This window comes from Anabrus simplex, chromosome 2 (assembly GCF_040414725.1).
Source record: "Anabrus simplex isolate iqAnaSimp1 chromosome 2, ASM4041472v1, whole genome shotgun sequence".
NCBI classification, from domain to species: Eukaryota; Metazoa; Arthropoda; class Insecta; order Orthoptera; family Tettigoniidae; genus Anabrus; species Anabrus simplex.
The window spans coordinates 716808522-716832327 of NC_090266.1; the positions used below are offsets into that span (position 1 = coordinate 716808522).

A 23806-nucleotide genomic window follows, 5' to 3' on the forward strand; every position below is an offset into this window, starting at 1 on the left:
GGTTTGGTTTGTTTAATTATTATTATTATTATTATTATTTACTCTGACGTTGAACTCCGTTAGTACATACGATTCATGCATGCTTGAATTAAACCCAAGCTAAAAATTGTTCACATTTTACTTAATTTTTCTATTATTGGTATGAGTCGTCTATTTAACCCAATGCACAGCATCGGTTAGTTCGTTCTCCTTACCACCAATGAGCAAAGGAGTTCTCTCTTGCTCTCTCCCCTCCATTACTTTCTATTGGCAACACTGCTTCGCTTAAAGCGAGTGAGATTATGGCAAAGGCGTATGAGTTAGAAGAAGAAGGTTGCAGTCGACACTTACAAGCGTATAGCAAGACTACATTATCATGTAAGGTGTGGGCGGACCATGGAGTGTTTACTGTTATCAGAGATATAAAAAAAACTTTGTGGTTCACTTTTTGTCCATTGGACTGTCAATGCGCGCGTGGTAATTTCTTGTGCGTGAAACTGTGGTTCAGCGGAAGTTCCTGCTCATAAGTTCAAGTGTTATGTGTCACTAAGCGTATGTGTCACGTCTTTTCCACTGACACACGTGACAATCTGTGGGAATATATTTTTATTTGATAGGAGAACATGGCGTCTTTGGGGAATGGTGTCGGCAAGTTGAGTGACGAAGAACGAGCAGAATTGCAGGAACAATTTACTGCCGTGAGTATTCTTTTGTTTTACAGTGTGTATTGCGGGTCCTCTGTCCCACAGTTAAATTTTTTTCAGTATTGCAGGTCTACAATGTAGGCATACATTATATGTTTCTGGGAAGAGGGAGTGTAATTTCATAGCGTAGATAATGTTTTCTTCAAGTTCATGGGCCGAAGGACGAAATAAATCGAAGATGCTTATTTCCCCCTAATAGCTTGTACAATTACCGTTGCTTATGGGGATGTAAGTTTCGTTGTAGGTTATAACTTTCAAGGGTGTGGTTAGCCGGTGTAAGATGAAACTTCATCCCTCCTTTCAAAACGTCAACTTTTGAATAAGTTCGGTAGAATTTGTGTTTCTGACGTCCTTTCGGAGCTTGTCTTGCATATTGACGTCAGGATGTTGCACTGCAGAAAGTGTATTCTGTACAAAATCTAACTATTCTGTCTAATTTAATTTGCAAAACCTAATGTATAGGCTTGTTAACCTTTGCTTCTCACCTTATTGGTAACATTTAAGTTTGTAACAACAATATAGTTGGTGTTTTAAAGCATGAAAGGATGGACACATAGTTTCCTAGCATTTATGAGAAAACGCTGGATTGCGATACAGTTCGTTAGTTATCGTATGTGAAATTGCTTGTTCGAGGAGATAAAACTTGGGATACCATGGGTATAATGAATTAACTTTGAAATGTTGTTTACGTTGTATTGCACCTATCTGTTGTAAGTTATGTCAACAACATTTCATTCCTTAACATTACATAGTATGTTTAAAGCTCTACAATTTTCTGTACATGTTGACTAACAGTACAGTCCGACTCATTGGCTGAATGGTCAGTGTTCAGACCTTCGGTTTACAGGGTCCCGGGTTCGATTCCCGGTCGGGTCGGGGATTTTAATCGCCTTTGATTAATTCTTCTGGCCCGGGAACTGGGTGTTTGTGTGTGTCCCAGCACTTTCCTCTTCATATTCAGACAACACACCACACTGCCAACCACCACAGAAATACGTAATAGTGATTACATTCCTCCATATAGAGTGTCCAGCTCCATGGCTAAATGGTTAGCATGCTGGCCTTAAGTCACAGGGGTCCCGGTTCGATTCCCGGCGGGGTCGGGAATTTTAACCATCATTGGTTAATTTCGCTGGCCCGGGGGCTGGGTGTATGTGTCGTCTTCATTATCATTTCATCCTCATCACAAAGCGCAGGTTGCCTATGGGCATCAAATCAAAAGACCTATTACTTGCACACTGTTTAGTGATAGATTTGTGTACAGGGTGAGGAGTAAGGAGGGAGCTCTCCCGGTTCTGGTAATACTGCCAACTGAATGGAAATAAAGTCTGAATTGAATCGATAATATGATCGATCGATATGAATTTTCTAAACATTTATTATCTTAAGCGAAGAACTGTGTCACACACACATTTTATAACATTTCTCGATGCGAATCTTGTTCCTGGCATGAATTCTATAGTTTGGCTTTGCTATGTAAACAACAACAGTACTAGTACGTAAAGTGTACGCCAGATGTTGCACAGCAATGCACAAGCGATTCATAGTTTGTGTTTCAAAGGTTGCCAGTACGAATCTCGAAGATTGCCGAGGTCGACCGATTCAGCACTAGGGTGTCTATCACTAAAAAGTGTATGAGTAATACACCTGGCAAGCCAAACTTGTCCTCGAACACTCCCGGCACTAAAAGCCATACGCCATTTCATTTCCATGTAGGGTTGGCATCGGGAAGGGCATCCGGTCGTAACACAGGGCCAAATCCACATGTGCGACACAGTTCGCACCCGCGACCCCACAGCTGTGGGAAAAGCGGTTGAAGAAGTTGAGTCACAGTACAGTGTTGTTGAGCAACAAGGATTAAGTTCCTAAGGTGACATTTGATGAAAGTGACACTTCCAGATAATGGTTACATATTTCTGCATACGAAACCTAGGAACTACGTAGGTTGGCCTCCTTTCGTACCCTGTTGCTAATGATAGATTTAGGGATAGTATGGAACTCGACTTACTGAAAGAGTTGGCTGTGTGGTTCAGTCCATGCAGCTGTCAGTTTTCCATTTGGTAGGGATGGTTTCAAATCCCCTTCGGCTGCCCAGAAGATGTTTTAGTGTATTTTCCCACTTTCACACCAGGTAAATGGTGAGGCAGTGATTAAGATTACTACCACTACTTTGCCTGTCCAACCCTTTTCTTTTCCCAACATTACATAAAACTTTTGTTAGTGCATTATAAAATGGACAGAAGAAAAGAAAAAAAGCCCCCATAAGACAGTGACAAGAAAAAGGCGTCTGAATGCACAAGCCTCATGCCCGCAGGTTAGAGCCACAAAGCGGCCTACAGGTGCCTCGGGTCCCCTGGGCAACAGCGTAGGTCTGCTTAGGCCATTGGTCTGGTTTGGTTACACCAGACACCATCACATATTTGCTCTAGGGACCAGGCACTACTTGCTCTGCTCTGGTACTTGCAGTAACCGCACAGAGATGTTACCGTACGAACAAAAAAGACAATAATAATAATAATAATAATAATTTTAATAATAATAATAATAATAATAATTTTGAGCATGGACCATGAAAAACGAACATGACACAGATTGTATAACAGGGCAAGAAAATTATTTGATGACAAAAGAAAAACACAGCAGTGTGCAATATGTCCTGAATAAAGAAGAAAGTAGAATTCTGGGACACGTGAGTTTGTTGAAAGACATTAAAAAGAAAGGGAGTTGTACACATTATTTGCACGTGCTTTAAACAACATTTCAGTATATTTATGGCATTTATGACTATAACAAACTAAACACTCAAACTAAAACATATCACTGGTGTACAGCTCCTTCATGGGACATTTAGGCTCGTTTAGATAATATTGTGCCGATGTTTGGTACTGTCGTTTGTGTAGGGCCTACTGGCATATCACAAATCACATTTCCAGTTTGGATTGGTGAGCCTACTTCTCTGTCTGTATTTACAAATCCTTGTTAATGAAAACAGTTGTTTGCATAAGTTGATCCGAATATACTTAAAATGTGTGCATTACGTTTGTGCCGTCTAGGAAATTTCTCCCATGGAAAACGAACATAATATTCAATCAAACTGTTTGTGTTTGCAAACTTATCTTTCATTTGAGTTTGTACTGTAAGTCAATTAGCTCTTGCTGCAGTTCTAGTCTAATAGTTTGCACATCCACTGAGAAGGGTGTAGCGAACACCTGCTAGTCCCATCATAATGCCTGAATTTCATGGAACCTATTCTCAAATTTGTCATGTGGAGTGAGAATAAATAACGTGCATCCCTATTGGCTTTCAGTATGTATTATATCTTCCACTTCCCCTCCATACTCGCTCAGCTGCTCTCGTTCCTCAATAGCGGAGAGCAAACGGGCTCTGAAGTTGTTTTGCTCAGAGTTGATGCTAGGTGGTTATACCATTGGTCTGCATATGTTAGGTCTGGTGAGTGACAAGACCACTGGTCTGCAATTTCAATCCGGATACTTCTCTTATTTTGTTCAAATGTGACTGTCCTGATGCCAGACATTGTGTGAGATCTATCAGAGACAACAGCAAACCTGCCTTCATCATAGCCAGCCAATAGATGCACAGAAAGGCTGCTTTTGACACATTGACAGCCTTGTTTTAGTTATTGTTCATACCACCAACTCACTAAGTGGGAGCCCTTATGGAAATAGTGGTTGCATGGTTGACAGTCTCAATAAAGCTCTGTATCCTGAATCACAAATGACCTACAATTTGAAAGTCCAACATCATGAGTTGCAGACTATCTGAAAACTGAATAATTCATCAGTTCCAAGTTCAAAATGCTTATTTCTGTGTTAGGAGCTGATACAAGGTCTTGTAACTCACAAAGATCTGAAGGGAAATCACATTCAGGCCGAATGATACTGCAACCCTGCAATGAAAAAACAAACTAACTTCCAACATGTCTTTCAAAAACCTATTTGTGTTTAGAGAATTAAATCACGAAAAACAAGTGTTGCTTGCTTTTTTCTGCCTCCTTTCTTCAATTCTGCTTACAAATTAGCGATTGTCATTGACTTGTATTAGTCCTCTTCTCCTTCACAGCATTAGTAGATGATGGCAGCTCTATTTTCTATCAATATAAATAAAATGTTTGGTTTGGAAACCTCAGATTTTGAAACTCTACATATAAATAACTTGCAAGACAAATGGGAAGCGAGAACCGCATACAGTTTTTACCATTACACTGCGGAGTGGACAAGTTTGGCGTGACAGCCCTGTTTTCATGGCATGTGCCGGATTCATCCACTCGGTACATGACATGCTTATAATAACTAGCTATCCAGTTATAGTCATAGACTTTTTTGATCAGTGACTGGTTAATGTAGTGATTTATTCTTTGTTCAGTGTGTGCCAGAGATCTAGAAGTGAAAGTGTCAGGATCCAAACCAATGATCTAATTAAAGCAGACCAATGGTCTTGTTCAGGCAAAACTAGGGGCACGCAGGCTGCTTCGCAGCAACTAACCTGGGAGGGTTCCCGAAAGCCCTACCCTCTTTGCTTGCAGCGCAAGTTGAATTCAACTTTTGTCCACTCTCGAATATTGAATACACTGCTTTGCAGGTTAATGCGTGAACATTGGCTACCTTGTTTTCTAAATTGTCATGTCGTCTGAGCTGTGCCATGTTGGATCTCAAATCTCTCTTTTGCATACCCGCAGTTGAATCTTTACTGCAGAAACTGTCATGTCCCTGTTAGCTACAAGCGAATACTAGGAATTATGTTCGGCTCCTTGGCTGAATGGTCAGCATGGTGGCCTTCGATTCAAAGGGCCTCAGGTTTAAATCCCGGCTCGGTCAGAAATCATCAGGGAATTTCGAAGTGCTTTGAAATATGGAAGCCGCTGGGGTATGGGTGGTGTTTAGTCGCCATTCGGAGCATGACCAGTGTGTCTGAGTGTTATGAAAGGTGTTGTTGTTAGGGTTAGTCATAATAATAATTTCGTGTGGCTATTTCTAGCCGAGTGCAGCCCTTGTAAGGCAGACCCTCCGATGAGGGTGGGCGGCATCTGCCATGTGTAGGTAACTGCGTGTTATTGTGGTGGCGGATAGTGTTGTGTGGTGTGTGAGTTGCAGGGTTGTTGGGGACAGCACAAACACGCAGCCCCCGAGCCATTGGAATTAACCAACAAAGGTTAAAATCCCCGACCTGGCTGGGAATCGAACCTGGGACCCTCTGAATCGAAGGCCAGTGTGCTGACCATTCAGCCAACGAGTCGGACAGGGTTAGTCATGCTGCCATAGCACTCTCTGGCCCAGTGAGGAAAGCAATGGCAAACTATCTCCTCATATTTCCTAGTACACCTTATTTTGGTGCTGCCATTGGTTTTTATGGTTTTTCTATAACCGCATAGACTTTGGTGGTGATACTTGAGGATCCAACCAGCCTTTTGGCTGATGACCTAACGGACAGACATGCAAAGCACAGGCAGTTCCATGACAATATATCGGGAATTAAAAGGAATAGGGTTTTATGGTGAATACTTGCCCATAAACCAAATATTTCCCCCTTTAATAAAAACCACCGTGTGGTGTGGTGTAGAGTGACAACAGTGGAAACAAATTTGGAGTGGTGAATCACATTATAAATTGTGGCAATCTGATGGGAGGATTTAGGATGTGGAGTATGTGGAGAAAGTTAGTTCGGTTGACGTCCCTTGTTTATATCTATATGATCATGCTCTGTCATAAAGTACAGGCAGTTCCATGACTATATACGAGGGTTGGGGCTAAAGTCAAGGCAACTATTTTTTTTCTTGAAGATACCAGTCCGGTTGGAAAATGGGACATATATATATATACAGACGAAAGGACAAGGCGTTAACTACATGTGCAGACAATGAATAGCACTGAAATATCTTAACACACTAATTTATTACTGTTGTATACAGGGCAATATGGCCTTCCCGGTGCAAAAGAATGGCAACACAGTACACACAAAGTTGACATGACAGACCTGGGCCTAAAGACCCTAGGTGTAGTCCTCTGCTACTGACACCACATTCTGCCAACGATGTGGGAGTCGCTGAATACCATCTGCTTCAGCATTTGCCGCACCATGTGTGAATCGGGTCACCTGTGGCACACAGCATTAGCAATGTCCTCTCGTGTTGCAAACCGTCTACCACGTAGTGGTTCCTTAATCTTTCGAATGAGATCAAAGTCACAGGGTGAAATGTCAGGAGAGTACGGTGGGTGCTCCAATTCGTCCCATCCCGAACGTCGCAGTAGCTGCCCTACACACACTGCTTTATATGGTTTTGCATTGTTGTGCAGGATTATTGCACTGTCCACAAGATCCAGACGTTTCTCCCGAATGCCACGTCGTACCTGTCACACCGGGAAGTCCCTGTAGTACTGTGCGGTCACTGTTCTGCCATGAGGAACAAAGTGGCAAACAATGACACCCCTGACATCATACACGATGATCACCATCAATTTGACTGGGGAAGGATTCTGATGGACCTTCTGCCTCCTTGGTGATCCAATATGTCGCTACTCCGCGGACTGATGTTTCAGTCCTGGTTCGTATGCCCTGGCCCAAAATTCATCGGTGGCGATTATTCGTAACAAGAATTGATCGCCGTCCTGTTGCCAGCGTGCAAGGTGGTCGGAGCATATTGCATAGCGCACCCACCTTTGAACTTCTGTCAGTGCTTATGGTAACCACCGCGATGCGATTTTGCGCAGTTGCAGCTCATTACGCAATATCTTGTGGACGGTGCGTTTCTCGATGCCACTTGCCCTCTCTAACTCCAGTAGCGTCCATCGTCTGTCTTCATCCAGGAGCTGCTCGATGACGGCTCGTGCCACGTCAGTCCGCACACTGACAGGTCGTCCCGAACATTGCTCATCACTGGTTGACACACGTCCTTGCTGAAACTTTCCTACCCACCGTGCTACTGTGCGGTATGGTAGGGCATTATTCCCAAGGGCTTCTACTAATTCACTGTGACATTCCATCGCATTTCTCCCTCGGAGAACTGCTATTTTGATGTAAGTGCACTGCTCAACATACGTTATTTCCATCTCGCACGACACTCACCAACTGATTTCACAGCCCTCGCTGTGCTACTACCAGTTATCATGGAGCCATCTGTCCTTCTGCATACACACTGTGCCTGCAGAACTTCCACACGACACATATACGTTTTTATAAGTTAAGAACTTCATTTTCCCGTATTGAACTGAGATTCACAATTAGAATTAAAGAAGGTTCAACCTACTCAATACAAAATGTGTTGTACAAGGTGTTCACAACATATTATTTATTATTACTAGTACCGGTTTCGACGTTAAATGGCGTCATCAGCTAGAAATCACAAAGTGGGCAGAGTACATGCAAACTTTGTCTTCGGTTTGAGGTAGGTGCCTGGATACTTTCGATCAGCTAGTGTAAGAAATGGGAGTCATGCTGTCCGCATAACATGGTAATCTGCTGGCCATTCAGGCTGAGCTGCAGTCACTTGGCAGACTAAGGCCCATGAGGGCTGTAACACCATGAGGTTAGGTATTTTTTTCCTTGTTACTGGAGGATCTACTAAAATCTTGCCTAACTTATCCCAAACACTGGTTTTGCTTGCTTCCTTCCTTCCTTTCTTCCTTCCTTCAGTTTTGGTTCTTTTTTATTGCTGAATAAAAATGCTTCCCTACAGTCGGTAAGTTATTTATCCCAGAAGTTAAAATTTATTTCCAGAATCCTTTCATATCCTTTTGTACTCCACAGTTATTTGATATTTCCTTAGGGTGGCAGGAGAGCATTCTATGTTCAATAGTTGGCAGAAAGGGAAAACAGGAGACAGCACTCTACTCCATTTCTCCCATTTCATGATTTGGCAGGAAAAATAACTGCTTTGTAGGCTGTGGAATTCCTGTTCAAAACTATGTTCCCATTAGACATGGGGGTGCATTAAGTTAAGTTTCTAATTAAAATATTGTTCTGTATTGCACATTTTTTCCTTTAAAGCTTTCGCACTCCCTCATTTATGAGTTATGTGTGGGTTTGTAACTGAATCTGTGTGTATGTGTTTATTTGTGAGAATGACTTCCTTCCCATTATATCTCAGCCAGTGACAGTTCTAGTAGCTGTTGAACTAATAGACAATGGCGCATGCAACATGTCATTGGATAATAAAAATAAATGTACTTCTGGGGTTGGGTTGGTGGGTCCTTGGCTATCGTAATGAACATGCCTCTCCTCTAAAAGCAAATTCAGATAAGATCTGTGTCATTTAAACTTCGTTATAACATTATTAATTTTGAGTAGCTGATAGTAAAATTTTACTGCAACTTGACTTTGGCCCTTCTTGTTTTTCGGGTTTACCACTCTTTTTTGCCTTGGCTTTGTCAGTTGACTCTTGCATCCTGAACTGTTATTTTGTAAAGTAATTTTTACTTTTCTTCACCTCAGTGGCATATGCTGGGATTAAGACTTGGGCTACCACTAGACTTTAGGTTACCTCTGTTTGATGGTTGTTTTAGTGAACGTCAAGCCTTCAGCATTTTGAGCTGCAGCCAGTAGCCAACGGAGAAGCCTGCTGTTTTGTCAAGGCTGCTTTATAGGCTAAAGCCTCGGCCTCTGCAACTGCCAGTGCTCAACCCCTGATCAGTAGAGATGGTAGCCTAAGGTTTAGCAAATGAAAATCCAGTTTTGTGGCTAAATGGATAGAACGTTTGCCTTTGGTCCGATGGCCCCGGTTCATTTTTCAGAATCAATCCCCTCATACTGTTAATTCTCCTGGCTTGGGGACTGGGTGTTTATGACGTCTTCGCCATTAATTTTATCCCCATTGTCCTAACCGGATTGCCGGTGGACTTGAGGGAAATAAAATACCTGTCGCGGACCAAACACACTACCCCCTGTGGGTGGGGGGGGCGCACATGTAGAATACACCCGCGGTATCCCCTGCATGTCGTAAGAGGCGACTAAAAGGGGCGACCAATGGATGATACAATTAGAACTATGAAACTACTTGTAATTAGTACCATCAAGCAGGGAACACCATGGGTTGCATTTACTTGCGCATAGAACCACTATGTTAGGTACGCAATAGGTTTGTGATTAGTAGCGACAGTGTGTGAATCAGGATGTGGGTCCTGCAGTACCTGTGATTTGTACCCCTATATGAGCAACACCATGGTTCTGCCTTACCTATGCTCAGTTTCCACTATGTGAGGAATTCCACAGGATAGTACGGGTCCCTGTGGTTAGTCCACTTATATGAGGAACGCCATAGGTTTGCGTTGCCTGCAAATAGCACCGCAATGTGCGAAACACCATAGGTCTATGTTAAATGTTCGCATTACACTACCTGTGAATAGTACCATAATGTGTGGAATACCGCGAGTCTCCGCTAGTTTTGATTAGTACCGCAACATTACACATAGCATGGTTCTACTTTCCTAGCGATAAATACTATTATGAGGGACTGATGACCTGGATTTTGGACCCGTTTCGACTATAAGCACAATTGATTCAGCATTGTCCTATAGAAGCCGTCCCTTGGTCAGTAATACTATTGTTTTGTGCCATCTTCTGTGCATGTGAGGCACTGTGAGTCGGATCCACTGATCGTTTTAAATTCATATCCGTCCATCAATTCATTCTTCGTCCTCACGTTTTGCATTCTGGTCAATGGAGGATTTTGGACTTTTAAGTTGTCATATCATTCCGTCTCATTTCGTACCATTAGGGGCCGATGACCTCGATGTTAGGCCCCTTTAAACAACAATCATCATCATCATTTATCCCAATTAGGTCAACACCAAGCCTGTATAGATGCCATGCCCCATTATTATTATTATTATTATTATTATTATTATTATTATTATTATTATTATTATTATTATTTTACAGGGGTCGTACCCATCATTCATTGGTTAATTAGCTTCCTCGGGAGATCAGTGGTGGTGTCTGACCCATGATCATGGGTTCGGTTCCAACCAACAAAAGAAAACACTAAACCTGAAAGATGGCATTTCATTTGAGCAGATCTACCAATAAAAATAAAACTATATTGCTCCTCTAACATCAACCCTGCAGTCTCTTCCTACAAGGATGTAGAAGGAAGTAAATGGGAGTGAGGAATTCTCACATTCTCTTATCTATATCATTAAGTCAGAAGTATTAGGTGTGGAAGTGTATACGATGAGTAACGCATGGTTGATAGTTAGCAGTGGCGATCTGACGGACTGAAGCCTAGCACACCTATCCTTTGCCGGCCCCTGCTCCTGTCCGATATCCATCAGCAAGCCGTGTGTGGTGAGTCAAGGGGAGAGGGGCGGAGCCTAGGCTGCAATATCAATCTCCGATGCCTTGCTCTCAGAAATATGTGCAGCGTTTTTTCTCACTGCCTTCAAGTTTTGTAAATGGAACAATGTTTCATTTGCTTACATTATAATGTACTTTAGACTTCCATCATTATCAATTGAGATTTGGGCTTCACTGATAGCCTTGGTAGCCCTCAGTATATGCCACTGCTTCACTTCTGATATTGTCTTGAAAATACCCTCCATATCTTTCTGTGTTAAGTATAAATGTATTCATTTGTTTCTTAAGAGATGCATTAACCTAGTCGAGCACAGCCCTGAATCTGTTAATTGAAATGTTTCAGATTGACAAGAATGGTGATGGCTTCATTGATCTTTCAGAGCTCAAGGAAGCCCTGGATGTTTGTGGATTTAAAGTGGCTGGTTGGGAGGTTCGGAAAATGATAGCAGAATTTGACGATAAAAGACAAACTCAACATGAGGGAAAATTGTCCTTTAATGAATTTGAACAGGTATGTATGTACTTTATTGCAGGAAACATTGTGTGACCCTAAACCACTCAGTAGAATAAATGTTTGGCCTTCCCCTAAACTGCCTTTTCACCCACTGTAGTGCTTTATTTCTGGACATTATATAACAATTTTTATTTAATTCTGTTCAGCCCTTTTCTCGTGGCTCAGAGTTGATGCAAACTAAGCAACAAAAATCTAAGTTCTTGAATAAGACTGTGATCGGAATAAATGATCGGAAATTATATTACCTATAACTTTTGTTATATTGTGTTTATCATTAGGGCCACTAATAACATAAATATTTGAGAATTAAATTCTGGACCTTCCCCTAATCTACCATTTCACTTAACTTAGTGTGATTAAAATTATTTATAGCCTAAATTGTAGTACTGGTACCTTATTCCCAGACTTCACGTACCGATTTTCATTAAATTCTGTTCAGCCATTTTCTCATGAGTGCATACATACAGACAGACAGAGATGATTGCAAATTAAAAGTTGATTTCCTTCTTACTGTTTGTGGACATTACCGGTGATGAAATACCATTCCTTTTTAATTCTGTGCAATGCACAGACAAAACTCTGTATGTTACACTGCCTGACAAAAAAATTGAAGCACCCAAAAGATGATGTAGATGTTGAACACTGTCTGACAAAAAAAATGAAGCACCCAAAAGATGACAAAGATGTTGATTCCCATAGGGAATCTGAAATATTTGTCCCGAATGAGTAAATTTATAATACCAATATAATGGTCCATTATTGGACATCATAAATTTTCCAGCCAACTCATTCCTGGTTGCCAGCGTTTCGCCCCGTGTGCTAGGCTGGGCTCATGAGTTGGTACCTAAAACACGCACCAAGATGCATGGCTAGTGAATACCGCGGAGGCCACTACGTAGGCTACTAGCCATGTGTCTTGGTGGGTGTGCTAGGTACCAACTGATGAGCCCAGCCTAGCACACGGGGCGAAACGCTGGCAACCAGGAATGAGTTTGCTGGAAAAATTTATAATGTCCAATAATGGACCATTTATATTGGCACACAAAAGAAACGGTCGAATGTCAATGTAACTTTGTACATGTATACACCATTGGAGGATATGTAAATGATTAGTGTTGTACTTCTCCGTGACAGGTAGTACGGCGATCAGAGTGCATTAGTGTTGTTACTGGCCCCAGTAGGATATGTAAGGGGCGTGAACAGCGCCAGGTGTGAGTGATCACTGTGAAGGACACAGAGATGCAAAAGACAGCGTTATCAGCCCCTGACAAGATTTTCAAAGGGGACTCATTGTGGGTCTCCATTTAGTCGGCTGGTCAAATTGTGCAATATCCAGATTTGTGGGGCATTCTGATGTAATAAAGGAGCTATGTTGGAGTGCATGGGAATGGGAGGGCAGTCATACTCGTCATCAAGGTTCATTTCAGACTAAGTCTGACCACCACAAGGAAGGATCGCCGTATTTTGCACCAAGCACATCATAACCCCGTCATATTTGCACCTGCTTTTCGAGAACACACAATGGACTCCCTGCAACATTCTGTGTCATCCTGCACCATTGGTTGGAGACTAGCAGAAGCCAGACTAGGGAATTAATGTCCCATGCGTAGGCTGCTGTTAACACAACACAAATGGCTGCGTTTGGAGTGGTGCCTTGACTGAGAAGCATGGACTGCTGATGAATGGCGTCGCACTGTGTTCAGTGATGAATCGCGGTTTAGTACTATGCGAATGAGTATGGGGGTGTCCCATTCTTCCACTGGTTTGGAGAGGCACGGTGGTGTTACTTCTGGCATCATGGTGTGGGGAGCCATCGGGTATGACTTCAGGTCACGGCTGGTAGCGATTGAGGGAACATTGATGGCACAACTGTATGTATGTCTTGGACATCCTGCATACTCATTTGTTACCTCTCATGCGAGAGTATCGTGGTGCATTTTACAACAGGACAATGAATGCTTGTCCACACACAGCACTTGTCTCTTTCAGCTGTCTTTGTGTGATGTTGAGGTACTCCCGTGGCCAGCAAGATCCCCAGATCAGTTCCCGATAGAACATGTGCGGGACCAGCTCAGATGTCAACTCCGTCTAGTATCCAGGATATCAGAGACCAGTTACAACAGTTGTGGACCAGGTTGCCTCAGGAGAGGAAACAAAGGCTTTACCAACATCCTTCCCAACTGAATCTGTGCAAGCATCCAGGCCATAGGAGGGGTGGAACGTCATACTGATTATTGGGCTTGTACTGCCAAGTTCTTTGTAAATTTAGCCCGATTTTGTAATCACATGAAGTTTCATTTTGTTTCCTCCTCCATTTCTGGATGCTGAAATACTTTGTCAGGCAGGGTATATAGATTTGACAGCGTGGGCACCGGTATTGATTCTGTTTCACCCTTTCCATCATCGCTTTCCTCTTCCAGCTTCTCGGACATATGCTGATCCAGGATTTCTTCAGTTGGTATAAACTGACAAACTATGACGCTGTAGTTGCATTCTGTGCAGATGGTGAAAGGTCATGTTATCTTCCTTCCCCACTACCTCACGCCAGTCATCTGTATAGACTACGTTTCGACTTGCAAGACAACAAAACAGTTGAAGCCTGCTTTACTGAAACAGCTCCTTATAATATCTTCAGGAACTTAATCTCTGGCAAATTTTATGAAATACGTTGTGTCTAGGATGTTTATCTCCTTCATTGTGGAATGAAGAGAAGCCAGCCTCCTTTCAACATATCTCCTACTATATTGCTTTGCACATACCCTGATTAAAAGGCGGCAAATGACTTGTGCAGTTTGCTGGGAGGAATACAACTATCACATTTCGTAGATGTCTGGTTCCGTGGCTAAATGGTTAGCATGCTGGCCTTTGGTCATGGGCGATTCCCGGCAGGTCGGAAATTTTAATCATACAGTAGAACCCTTTTTTAACGAATCTCAGGGGGATTTGGTATTTCTTCCTTAAACAGGGGTTTTCCTTAAGCCAGGAGAACTCGCACTGATTTTTTTTCGCCAGAACTCGCGCGCGGTCTTTTCGACCGCACGTAATCAATGGCCATGGGCCATTATTTAATGCACAAATTATTTTTTCGAGCACAATACACCGAAATGTCATATCATAGCTTTATTACACAAATGTATGTCTAATCAGCTGAGAAAATATTTTACAAGACACAAAATAAAGATATATTCATTTCAATTGACTACTTTGAACATCTGTCCGTCAGAACTTACGGCTACCGATGTTTAAAAATTGAACTCTGGAAATGTAAAATGCAAACAATAATAAACATTAAAGAATGAAAACCCACTCAAGTCCCAGTGGACCAGTCATTAGTAATTTTCATCACCTATGGCTGCTTCAAAACAAATCTCGGAACTTAACACTGTGTGCAATACAGGAAAACCATTCAGAACTTGCCAGATCTCACAAATGCTGAAGAATTTAGTCATCATCCCCCTCCTCCTGTACGATTTCAACACTTTTCTCCGCGCACTGGACACGTGAAGGCCATGTGTGCTCTTTACATATGAAACGTGAACATGAAACGCATTTAGTTTTGGTTTTCCGATTCTTCTTTCTGTCACAATAAGCACAGCGACCATTGTCTGATTTACAGTTTGGTGACGTTGGTCCTCTTTTTCAGGGCCCAAAATGCTACGCAAACGCATCTTTACATCAGGAGCAATGCAGTCATTCGATGCACAATGAATCATGTAACTATTTCGTAGCATCATTGAGAGCTCCTTCAAATATTTCCGGCGATTTATGCCACTTCCGTTAGGCCTGTCTCTAAAAATAATAACTGTTGATGGCAGCAATGTTCAAAAGCATGTAGAATAATGTTAGGGGCCAGCGATTGCTGATTCTAGCGACAAAGTATTCAGACTTCATCCTGTCTACGACATCAACGCCCCCTTTCGTGAGGTTATAAAAAGTAAGCATCTCGGCTTTGTTCGCTTCTGAATCTGGGTTATGTTATCTCCTTCATGCATCGTAGAAAGAAGTACATTTTTGTTTTTTCTTGGTACATATGAGAGAAGTGTTTGCTGTCCTCTATCCGCAAACAGGCTAGTATTCGCTTTACGAGGCTTGGTTTCAACAAAAACTGGAGGAATTTGTGTTTAATTTTCCTTCATTGTTCCCACGATTGTAAGATTGTGATCGTTGAGCAATGATTTCGGCTAATGGTACTGAGGCGTACCAATTGTCCATGGTAATATTGCGTCCAGACCCGGAAAATTGGTTGAACTAGCCGCTCGACTACACTTTTGCCACTGTTGTCAACTTGATAAGGCCCTTCCGGTTGTTTTCCTACGTAAACTTCCATTTTATACGTATAAAATGTTCTGGCATCTACCATGGAAAATACTTTGATGCCGTATTTATCAGGCTTATTTGGATTATATTGCGTGAATGGGCAACGACCACGAAACCCCTGTAACATCTCATCAATTGTGAGATATTCACTAAGTGAATAATATTTCATGCATCTGGTCACAAAGTCCTCAAATATCTTCCTGATGTGAGTTCATTTACCAACTATCACCCTATTACCTCGATTTATATCATCAAACCTGAGTGCACGTAAGATAAACTGGAATCGTGTTCTGGACATTGTTAGGCGAAAAGCTTCAACACCCGTCCCATCTGTAGCCCATAAGTCCTTCAAGTTCAAATGTCTTGATTTGACTACACCTGCCAAATAAAGAAGGCCAATCACAGCCTTGAGTTCTACAATATTTGTATTGGCAGCATCACGTGGCCGGCTATAGTTAGTCCGATTTTTGTCAATCCATACATTAGTATATGATACAGTTTCCTCCAGTACACAGTCAGGGAAATACAACTGCTAAGCTTCTAATGAAGATTGGACATGTCTTGCCTCCCTTATTGCACCTGGTAAATGAGAAAGTTTCACTATATTTCGTTTTCTTTTATGGCCTGTTTTACAGATTACATGAGCATCCCACTTTATTTTATTATCCTTACCAAGCAGATGTGGTACTTGATCAGGCTCCAAGCAAGGATTGTCTATATCATCTTCAGATTCGCCAGACTCCTCACTTCCCGTATCATGTTCACTTTCATTCACTGAATGATTCTTGTCATCAGATGCTGTAGTGTCATCAAATGGTTCGCAATCACTATCGTCATCTTCAAACAAATTGCGCCTTGCAGTACGCTGTTGTCGTTGAAGAGCTCAGTTAACTTATTCTTCTTTTTCTACACTTCGCAGAAGTTGATCAATCCTCTCTATTTCCTTCGGATCCATGTTTTCTAACACGAAACATAACACTACACGCAGAAAGAACTATTAAGACTCGCAGTACGGAACACGAACAAAAGAACAACGCCAAACGCCAGGCCTCGCGCGCGGTGGAAAAGACTGCAACTTCTGTTGAGGTCAGAGTTTCTTCCTCCTGGTAACAATGGACAACAAATTTAGATTAACTGTGTTACCGTGTTTTTGTGGTAGTTATGCATGAAAGAAGGTGCTGGGTGGTGAATAGGTCTCAAGCTACTAAAGTGAAATTAATTTTAAAATTTAACAAGGTTATATTTTCTTTTCAAAATTAGGTAACAACAAATAGAACAGGTACTTAGTAGCCGAAACACGATTGAAAAATACATTTACATAGGTACCCCATTTGGGGCTTCAAAAGTCAGAAACATAATTCTTGAGCAATGAGCCCAACCTTACAATGAACACCATACAACAAAGGGGCCGAAAACCCCCAAACATGCCAGAAACATTTGCTTCCAATTACACCCAAAAAGCCTCCTTGAGGCAGAAACACAATTTTCAAGAAAGGGCAACTTCCCCCTAAAATACAAGCCTATCATAGGCCACTCCGAACTCCACCTTTAAGCTGTCCTCCAAGGACATATACACAGGGGTAAAATACCCAACCTGCTGAGGTCAGTTAAATGACAAGAGGGTTAATGCATGACCTCTAAAATACAATTTGAGAGGAGGCGAACTTGCACTCCCAATACACTTTGCTTAAGACCTACTTGGCCCTAGGCCGTTAATACAAGGGCTAATCCCATACTAAAGAGGTGACTTAAGAAGAGAACAATTTGCTTTACGTTAACGAAGAATAGGTTGAGAAAACTAAGTTCACCTCACAACAATATGAGTGGGAGCTCGAGAGGGTTAGCACTCTCTATCCCAGTATGAAGCTTTAAAAGAGATTATATGAAAAGAGTAGTTACATTTTAGGAAAAGGTTACATGGTTGAACGCTTAGAACCCGCCCCGAAAGTTAAACTGCTGAGCTAGCAAAGAAAGAAGTTATAAATCGGCCATTACCTTGTTGTTGACCGCTGCCGAAGAAAGAGGCGCTTCCCGCCCCCTGCTATGTACTTTACACACAGAAAGATGGATCAGAAGTGGCGCAGAGACCCAAAAATCAGCAGTTTATATCCTCTCGCGGAAGGTTCTAGGCGTTAGGGGAATGAAAACACCCGCCCACAATAATTTTATTGGCTAGGGTACAGAAACATATCCAAGTTGGGGGAAAATACATCGGATTGGTCGGAAATTACTAAAAGAAATTCGGGATTGGATAAACCTAAAACAAGGGGAAAAAGAGGGGTATACAGCTAACTTAAACAATAACAGAAGGAAATTTAACAAGAAACAAACATTTGAAATAAAAATTTCTCCAACAAAATAGTTCTTTGACTCCGCACTAGGGTGCACTATTGTTGATCTTCAGTAGTGTCCTCTAGGAGAGAAAGTTTACACTTCTTACTTCAAGCGAAACAAAAACACATCAAAAATGACACAGTTCAAAAACTCAAAATTTTCCACGTGGTGACATCTTCTGAGAAGGTAAAGAATTAACAGCGTAGATAAAGTTCAGACTTCCTCCAGCAGAGGAGTTTCACCTGGCGCAATTTTTAAATTAGCGGCGTGGAGGTGTACCGCCCGGTACAAACTGTTACTGCACTAGCGTTGTCAACTCTCCAGCAGAGGATAAGAGAAGCAAGAGCAAGACGAGATGTAAGTTCATTGCAGATTACAAGTGAATAAATGAATGTGCGGTCGAAAAGACCGCGTGGCGAGGCCTCGCGGGTTAAAAGGGGGTTCAAAGAAAATAGGCAATATATCACAAGAAATAGTAATACATTTATGTCTTTAATGTAATGTTGAGTAGTAATAAATTAACACATCAATACTAAAAACTCAAATTAACCCAAGAATAACAAAAAATATTTACAAAACAGCAGACTTAACCAATTCCTTAGTGGACCATTGGGAGCACAACCTGCAGCAAAGAAAAGAGAAATAGGTATTACTGACTTGCAGGTTTAAATTGAAGGAACAGGGACCTAACATGATTTAAAGAGATTTGTGAAAAATAGAGCATGAGAACCATGAGAATAAGCATATTAACTTTCACTTTCTGAAATAGTCCAGTTCAGTAGTTTGCTTCTTCTTGCCCAGATGTCTCATGGAAAGAAGTTTCCTCTCAATTTGGTTGGGACTGTTGATGAGATCTTCATTAGTGTTGAAGGACCAGGCGAGTTGGCCGTGCGGTAAGGGGCGCGCAGCTGTGAGCTTGCATCCGGGAGATAGCGGGTTCGAATCCCACTGTCGGCAGCCCTGAAGATGGTTTTCCGTGGCTTCCCATTTTCTAATTATTATTGGGGGTAATTTTTCACTCCCGTCGCTGTTAACACATAAAAACACTGTCAGGCTTCTTTCCTTTTTTTTGCTTTACGTCGCACCGACACAGATAGGTCTTATGGCGACGATGGGACAGGAAAGGCCTAGGAATTGGAAGGAAGCGGCCGTGGCCTTAATTAAGGTACAGCCCCGGCATTTGCCTGGTGTGAAAATGGGAAACCACGAAAAACCATCTTCAGGGCTGCCGACAATGGGGTTCGAACCTACTATGTCCCGAATACTGGATATTGGCCGCACTTAAGCGACTGCAGCTATCGAGTTCGGTCTTTACTTTTTTTTTTTTGCCTTTGTGGCATTTTTTTTCTCTGCGAACAGGATATGTCTTGGACGGGAGTAAATTGTAAAACACTCCCTTCATCGGCGTTAAAATATCCTTAGCATCATATCCTTCAAGAAGTCAAGGTAACATTTTTTTTCCCCCCCAATACACGGCTGTATTGTCATTAACTTCCGCACTCTCACCGCACATGTTTTGGAACAAAAGATTGTGCCATTTTCAAAAACAATAAAACCAGCCATGAGAAGCATGGAAATCCACCAAACCCAGCTTAAGTGCGAATATCTGAGCTCTTTGTTTAAGTATGTTCACGTCATTTGGAGCATTCTCGCTCCTTTTTCCCACAAACCATTTCATTAAAATGTTTTCAAGTTCCTCGTACGGCAAGGAATGAATATTCTGCCATATTTTTGCCCCAGAACCGCATTCCACTTTTGCGGTCAGAATTGCTTCCTTCTGCTTCATGATACCAAACAGCGTAGAGGGGGCCAAATCATATTTTTTTCCATCTGTGTCAAAGGTACTTGACTATCCCTTTCAACATCACTAATGATGCCGATCTTTTGTTGAATAGTCAGCTTCTTACGTTTAGCAGCCATAATGAACGTAATCCGCTGTAACTCGCAGTACAACACTTTTCACGGACACAAATGTAACTCGTAGCACAACTTCCAACACAGGAACAAAGGCAGTGAATGAAGCTGCAGATATTCTTCATTCTGTGTGCTCCACGGGATACCTAAGCAGCGATTGGTGCTGCGAGGTGGAAATGCCTAGCCGCTGTAACAGCACTGCGGCTATAGGTTAAGGCAGCTGACCTCACTGGTGACATAACTATTTAACTATCATTAGTGAAGATTCTCCTTTTTCAGATAATGACTGGACATAGGATATTTTATTTCATTATGGGATTATTCATACATTTTAAAATTATTATTATTATTATTATTATTATTATTATTGACTGCCGTTATTGCAGATGCTGAAAAATATGTCACAGGCTTGATGTAAAATATGAATTTAATAATTTGTATAGATATTTTAAGATTAACCAATTCCCACCGGACTAAAACTATCCCAACTCCCAAACCGTTCATGGAAATTATGTACTTTAAAGATTATTTTAATCCTTAATGAGTCCTAGACGAGGTTACACTTTATTTGGATGTAAAATTTGGGAAAAATATTTATTTATTTATTTATTTATTTATTTATTTATTTGAAAGGTTTTTATTAGCACTATCAACTAAAATTGCTCTAATGGTCAAATGGTTGGAGATAAGTATATGCCCTCGCAGACATTTTTGTAGAGCTTGAACAACTCTACATTTTGTATGCTTATACTTGGGTTCTATCGATGACAGTTCAGGCAGCGTAAGCCATGGAAGGTACGACTTTCTACTTATTCCGTAATTTTTTCTAGAATACATTTTCATTTTGTTCAAAATCCTTAGCCTTTTCAGTTTCTAATTGCTTTTAATCTTCTGATATATATATCTTTCACTGTATCACGTGAAATTTGCAAGAGACCTTCCACCTAAATGTTTATATTTGGTGAAGTTACTGTACTTGTCTCTCACGGCATGTATGTGTACGTCATGCCTCTAGGCCGTACAGCTAGTCTCGCTAGAAATCGCACTTCACTCCCATACAGCCGTCATTCCGGTACTGCCTACAGGTCAGTGGACGTGACTAACCAATGGCATCTAGCATGACAGTGACTCATGCTTGCCGATAAGTTGTTTCCAAAGGCTGTGCCAATTTATCATGGTTCCACACATCGCTAAAGGAGCACTGTAATTTAACATATTAACTTCGGACTGAGATCACGTGAAAACGGAAGTTAATTACCATTTTAAGCAAGTTTAGAAAAAAGTATCTTATAGCAAATTTTCGTTACAGTGGGTTGTGCGATCGTAATTTATGTGAAATATATTCCTTAAAAACAGACCTTTCCTTATGTCGGGGTTTGTTAGAAGGGGGTTTAAGCAACATTGTGCTTATGGCAATTTGGCTGGGCCTTACAAAAATCTTTGTTAAAAGCAGAAATTCGTTAAAACGGGGTTCTTTTGTAATTGGTTAAATTTGCTTGCACGGGGGCTGGGTGTATGTGCCTTCTTCATCATAATTTCATTTTCATCACGATGCGCAGGTCGCCTACGGGGGTCAAATCAAGAGACCTGCATCTGGCGAGCCGAACTTGTCCTCGGACAAGCCCGGCACTAAAAGCCGTACACAATTTCATTTAATTTATTCTGTAGATATGATGTGTCAGTAGGATGTGCTGCCCACTGGTCAATAAGTAAAAGGGTTTTCAGTTTTTAGCTCTGGGCATCCAGCACACTTAAATATTGGTCAAATACTATGGTGATTACCTAGGTGTTGGATTTGAAGGGTACTGGCGAGGAAATGTCCGCACATTTTTAAAACCACCTGCACTCATTGCTTTCCCGTTATTAAAGGAACCAATTTGTGTGTTCCACTTTCATTGCAACACAATGGTAATGTCATTCTCTCGTTACATAACTCCCCACCATGACATTTCTTGCTCGTAAATGCCAAGGTTTTTTCAGGTATATGATGAAAAAATAGCCCCATTTCTTTCCCATTGGAAACATAATTTGGACTTTGTCTCTCGAGAATTGATAGCAGGGTAATCTGTCTCTAATCTATGGATTCATGCTAGCAGCCTTGCCTTACATACGTTGATACACTAGATCAGGCATGGCAAACCTATGACATGTGTGCCACTGGGTGACGTGTGAACACGACTTACATGGCACGTCAGACAACATGCTAACACATTTTTATGTTTTTAGAATGTAATAAATAGGTAGAAAATCTAGCAACATAGCATATTTCAACCTTACGCTTTAATAAAAAATATGTCTCAGATAATCCTATGGCCATCATCATCATCATCCTAAACCATCTCCAGTTTCCCGGGTGTGGTATATGAGCCTCCTCCATCTCATCCTGTCCTTGTACCATTCTTCCTCCACCAACTTGTCCCAATCATCACCTCTCAGCAGTACATCGCTCTTACCTAAATCTATCCATTTCCTTCGTGGCCTTCCCACGGGTCGTCTTCCTTCTACCTTTCTGTCAAATTCCTTCCTTGCAGTTCTGTTTACTGGCATCTTCTTCATGTGACCAAACCACTTCAGTCTTGATATCTGAATCTTATTGAGGAGAGAATCATCTATTCCTACTTCTCTAATTTTCTCATTCCTAATCTTGTCTTTCCCGGTTTTCTGGATCATAGTGCGTAGGAATTTCATTTCAGCTGCCTGAAGTTTGGCCATATTTATTAAAATGTTATTAGATTACAACAAAACAATACCTTATTTTTTAAATTTATCTGTTTTTGAAATGTAATTTTCAGTGATGTTTGCAAATTATACCACTTTTTCCTCTAGCCTCGTTTCCTCATTTTACTTTTTCTCGCGTTAACTCAAATTCTCTTTTACTCAGGTTCATTTTGGTTCCTATTGAATTGGGATTGCTTCTTTGCACCACAGCAAGATTCAATTTACCTCAAGATACATCCTACAGCTCTGACATCTTTTAACCTTCGCTGTGGACTTTTTGAACAAAAATTCCCTCTGTGCTAATGTTGCTTCACATCTTCTAGAACCTAACAGAAACTCTGGACTTTGTTTATATACGACTTGACCATTTTAAATGTGTAACTCCGTCAACTAGAGCTGTTTTATTCTATTTGAGATAATAGTTGACATTACTATGTTTTTAAAGATTTTATTCTCACTATTTAAATAATTTTGTCACATACAACTGTTTTAATATATATATTTTCACCCCATTTTTAGGCCATCATTTCGTATTTCATCTCACTGCATCAATCTGTTTTAGCAATATAATTTACACTTGTCTTCGCTTGGCTGATGATGGTCCTTACAGGACTGAAACTAGTACCATACCTTATAATATTGTAATGTTATTGTAAACATTGCATGACTGATATGTATTGAGAAGGTGGAAATAAGTTTTTGTATTTACTTTACGTGTAATCTTAACTCAATATGGAACCAACTATGAAGTTTATAACCTTAAATGAAACTTTCAATCAAATGGATTTATATGTAATGCAATCTAACATCTAAATGAAGTCGTATGATGGGTTTCATGATGATTTTAAAGGAAAATAACTGATTACACACTAGACAGTAAAAAGTAATAAACAAGATTTTAATTGACACACTAGTCGGTAAAGGTTTGCCATCCCTGCACTAGATTATGCCTGTTTGGCCTGTTCGTAAATTTGTCGATCCAACCATTGGAATTAGTGCTAAATGAACTGCCTGGGCTTTG

At 41.1% G+C, this 23806-nt stretch overlaps 1 protein-coding gene across 1 annotated transcript in view; it reads left to right on the top strand.

Annotated features, from left to right (window-relative positions):
• The first annotated feature begins 283 nt into the window (after positions 1–283).
• Fim (plastin-2 Fim) overlaps positions 284–23806 on the top strand; it is a 241543-nt gene continuing 218020 nt past the window's right edge. The window contains exons 1-2 of the mRNA XM_067141346.2: positions 284–677; positions 11332–11499. Coding sequence (XP_066997447.1) covers positions 603–677; positions 11332–11499 — 243 coding nt within the window. The 5' untranslated portion in view covers positions 284–602. The remainder of the gene's footprint in view (positions 678–11331; positions 11500–23806) is intronic.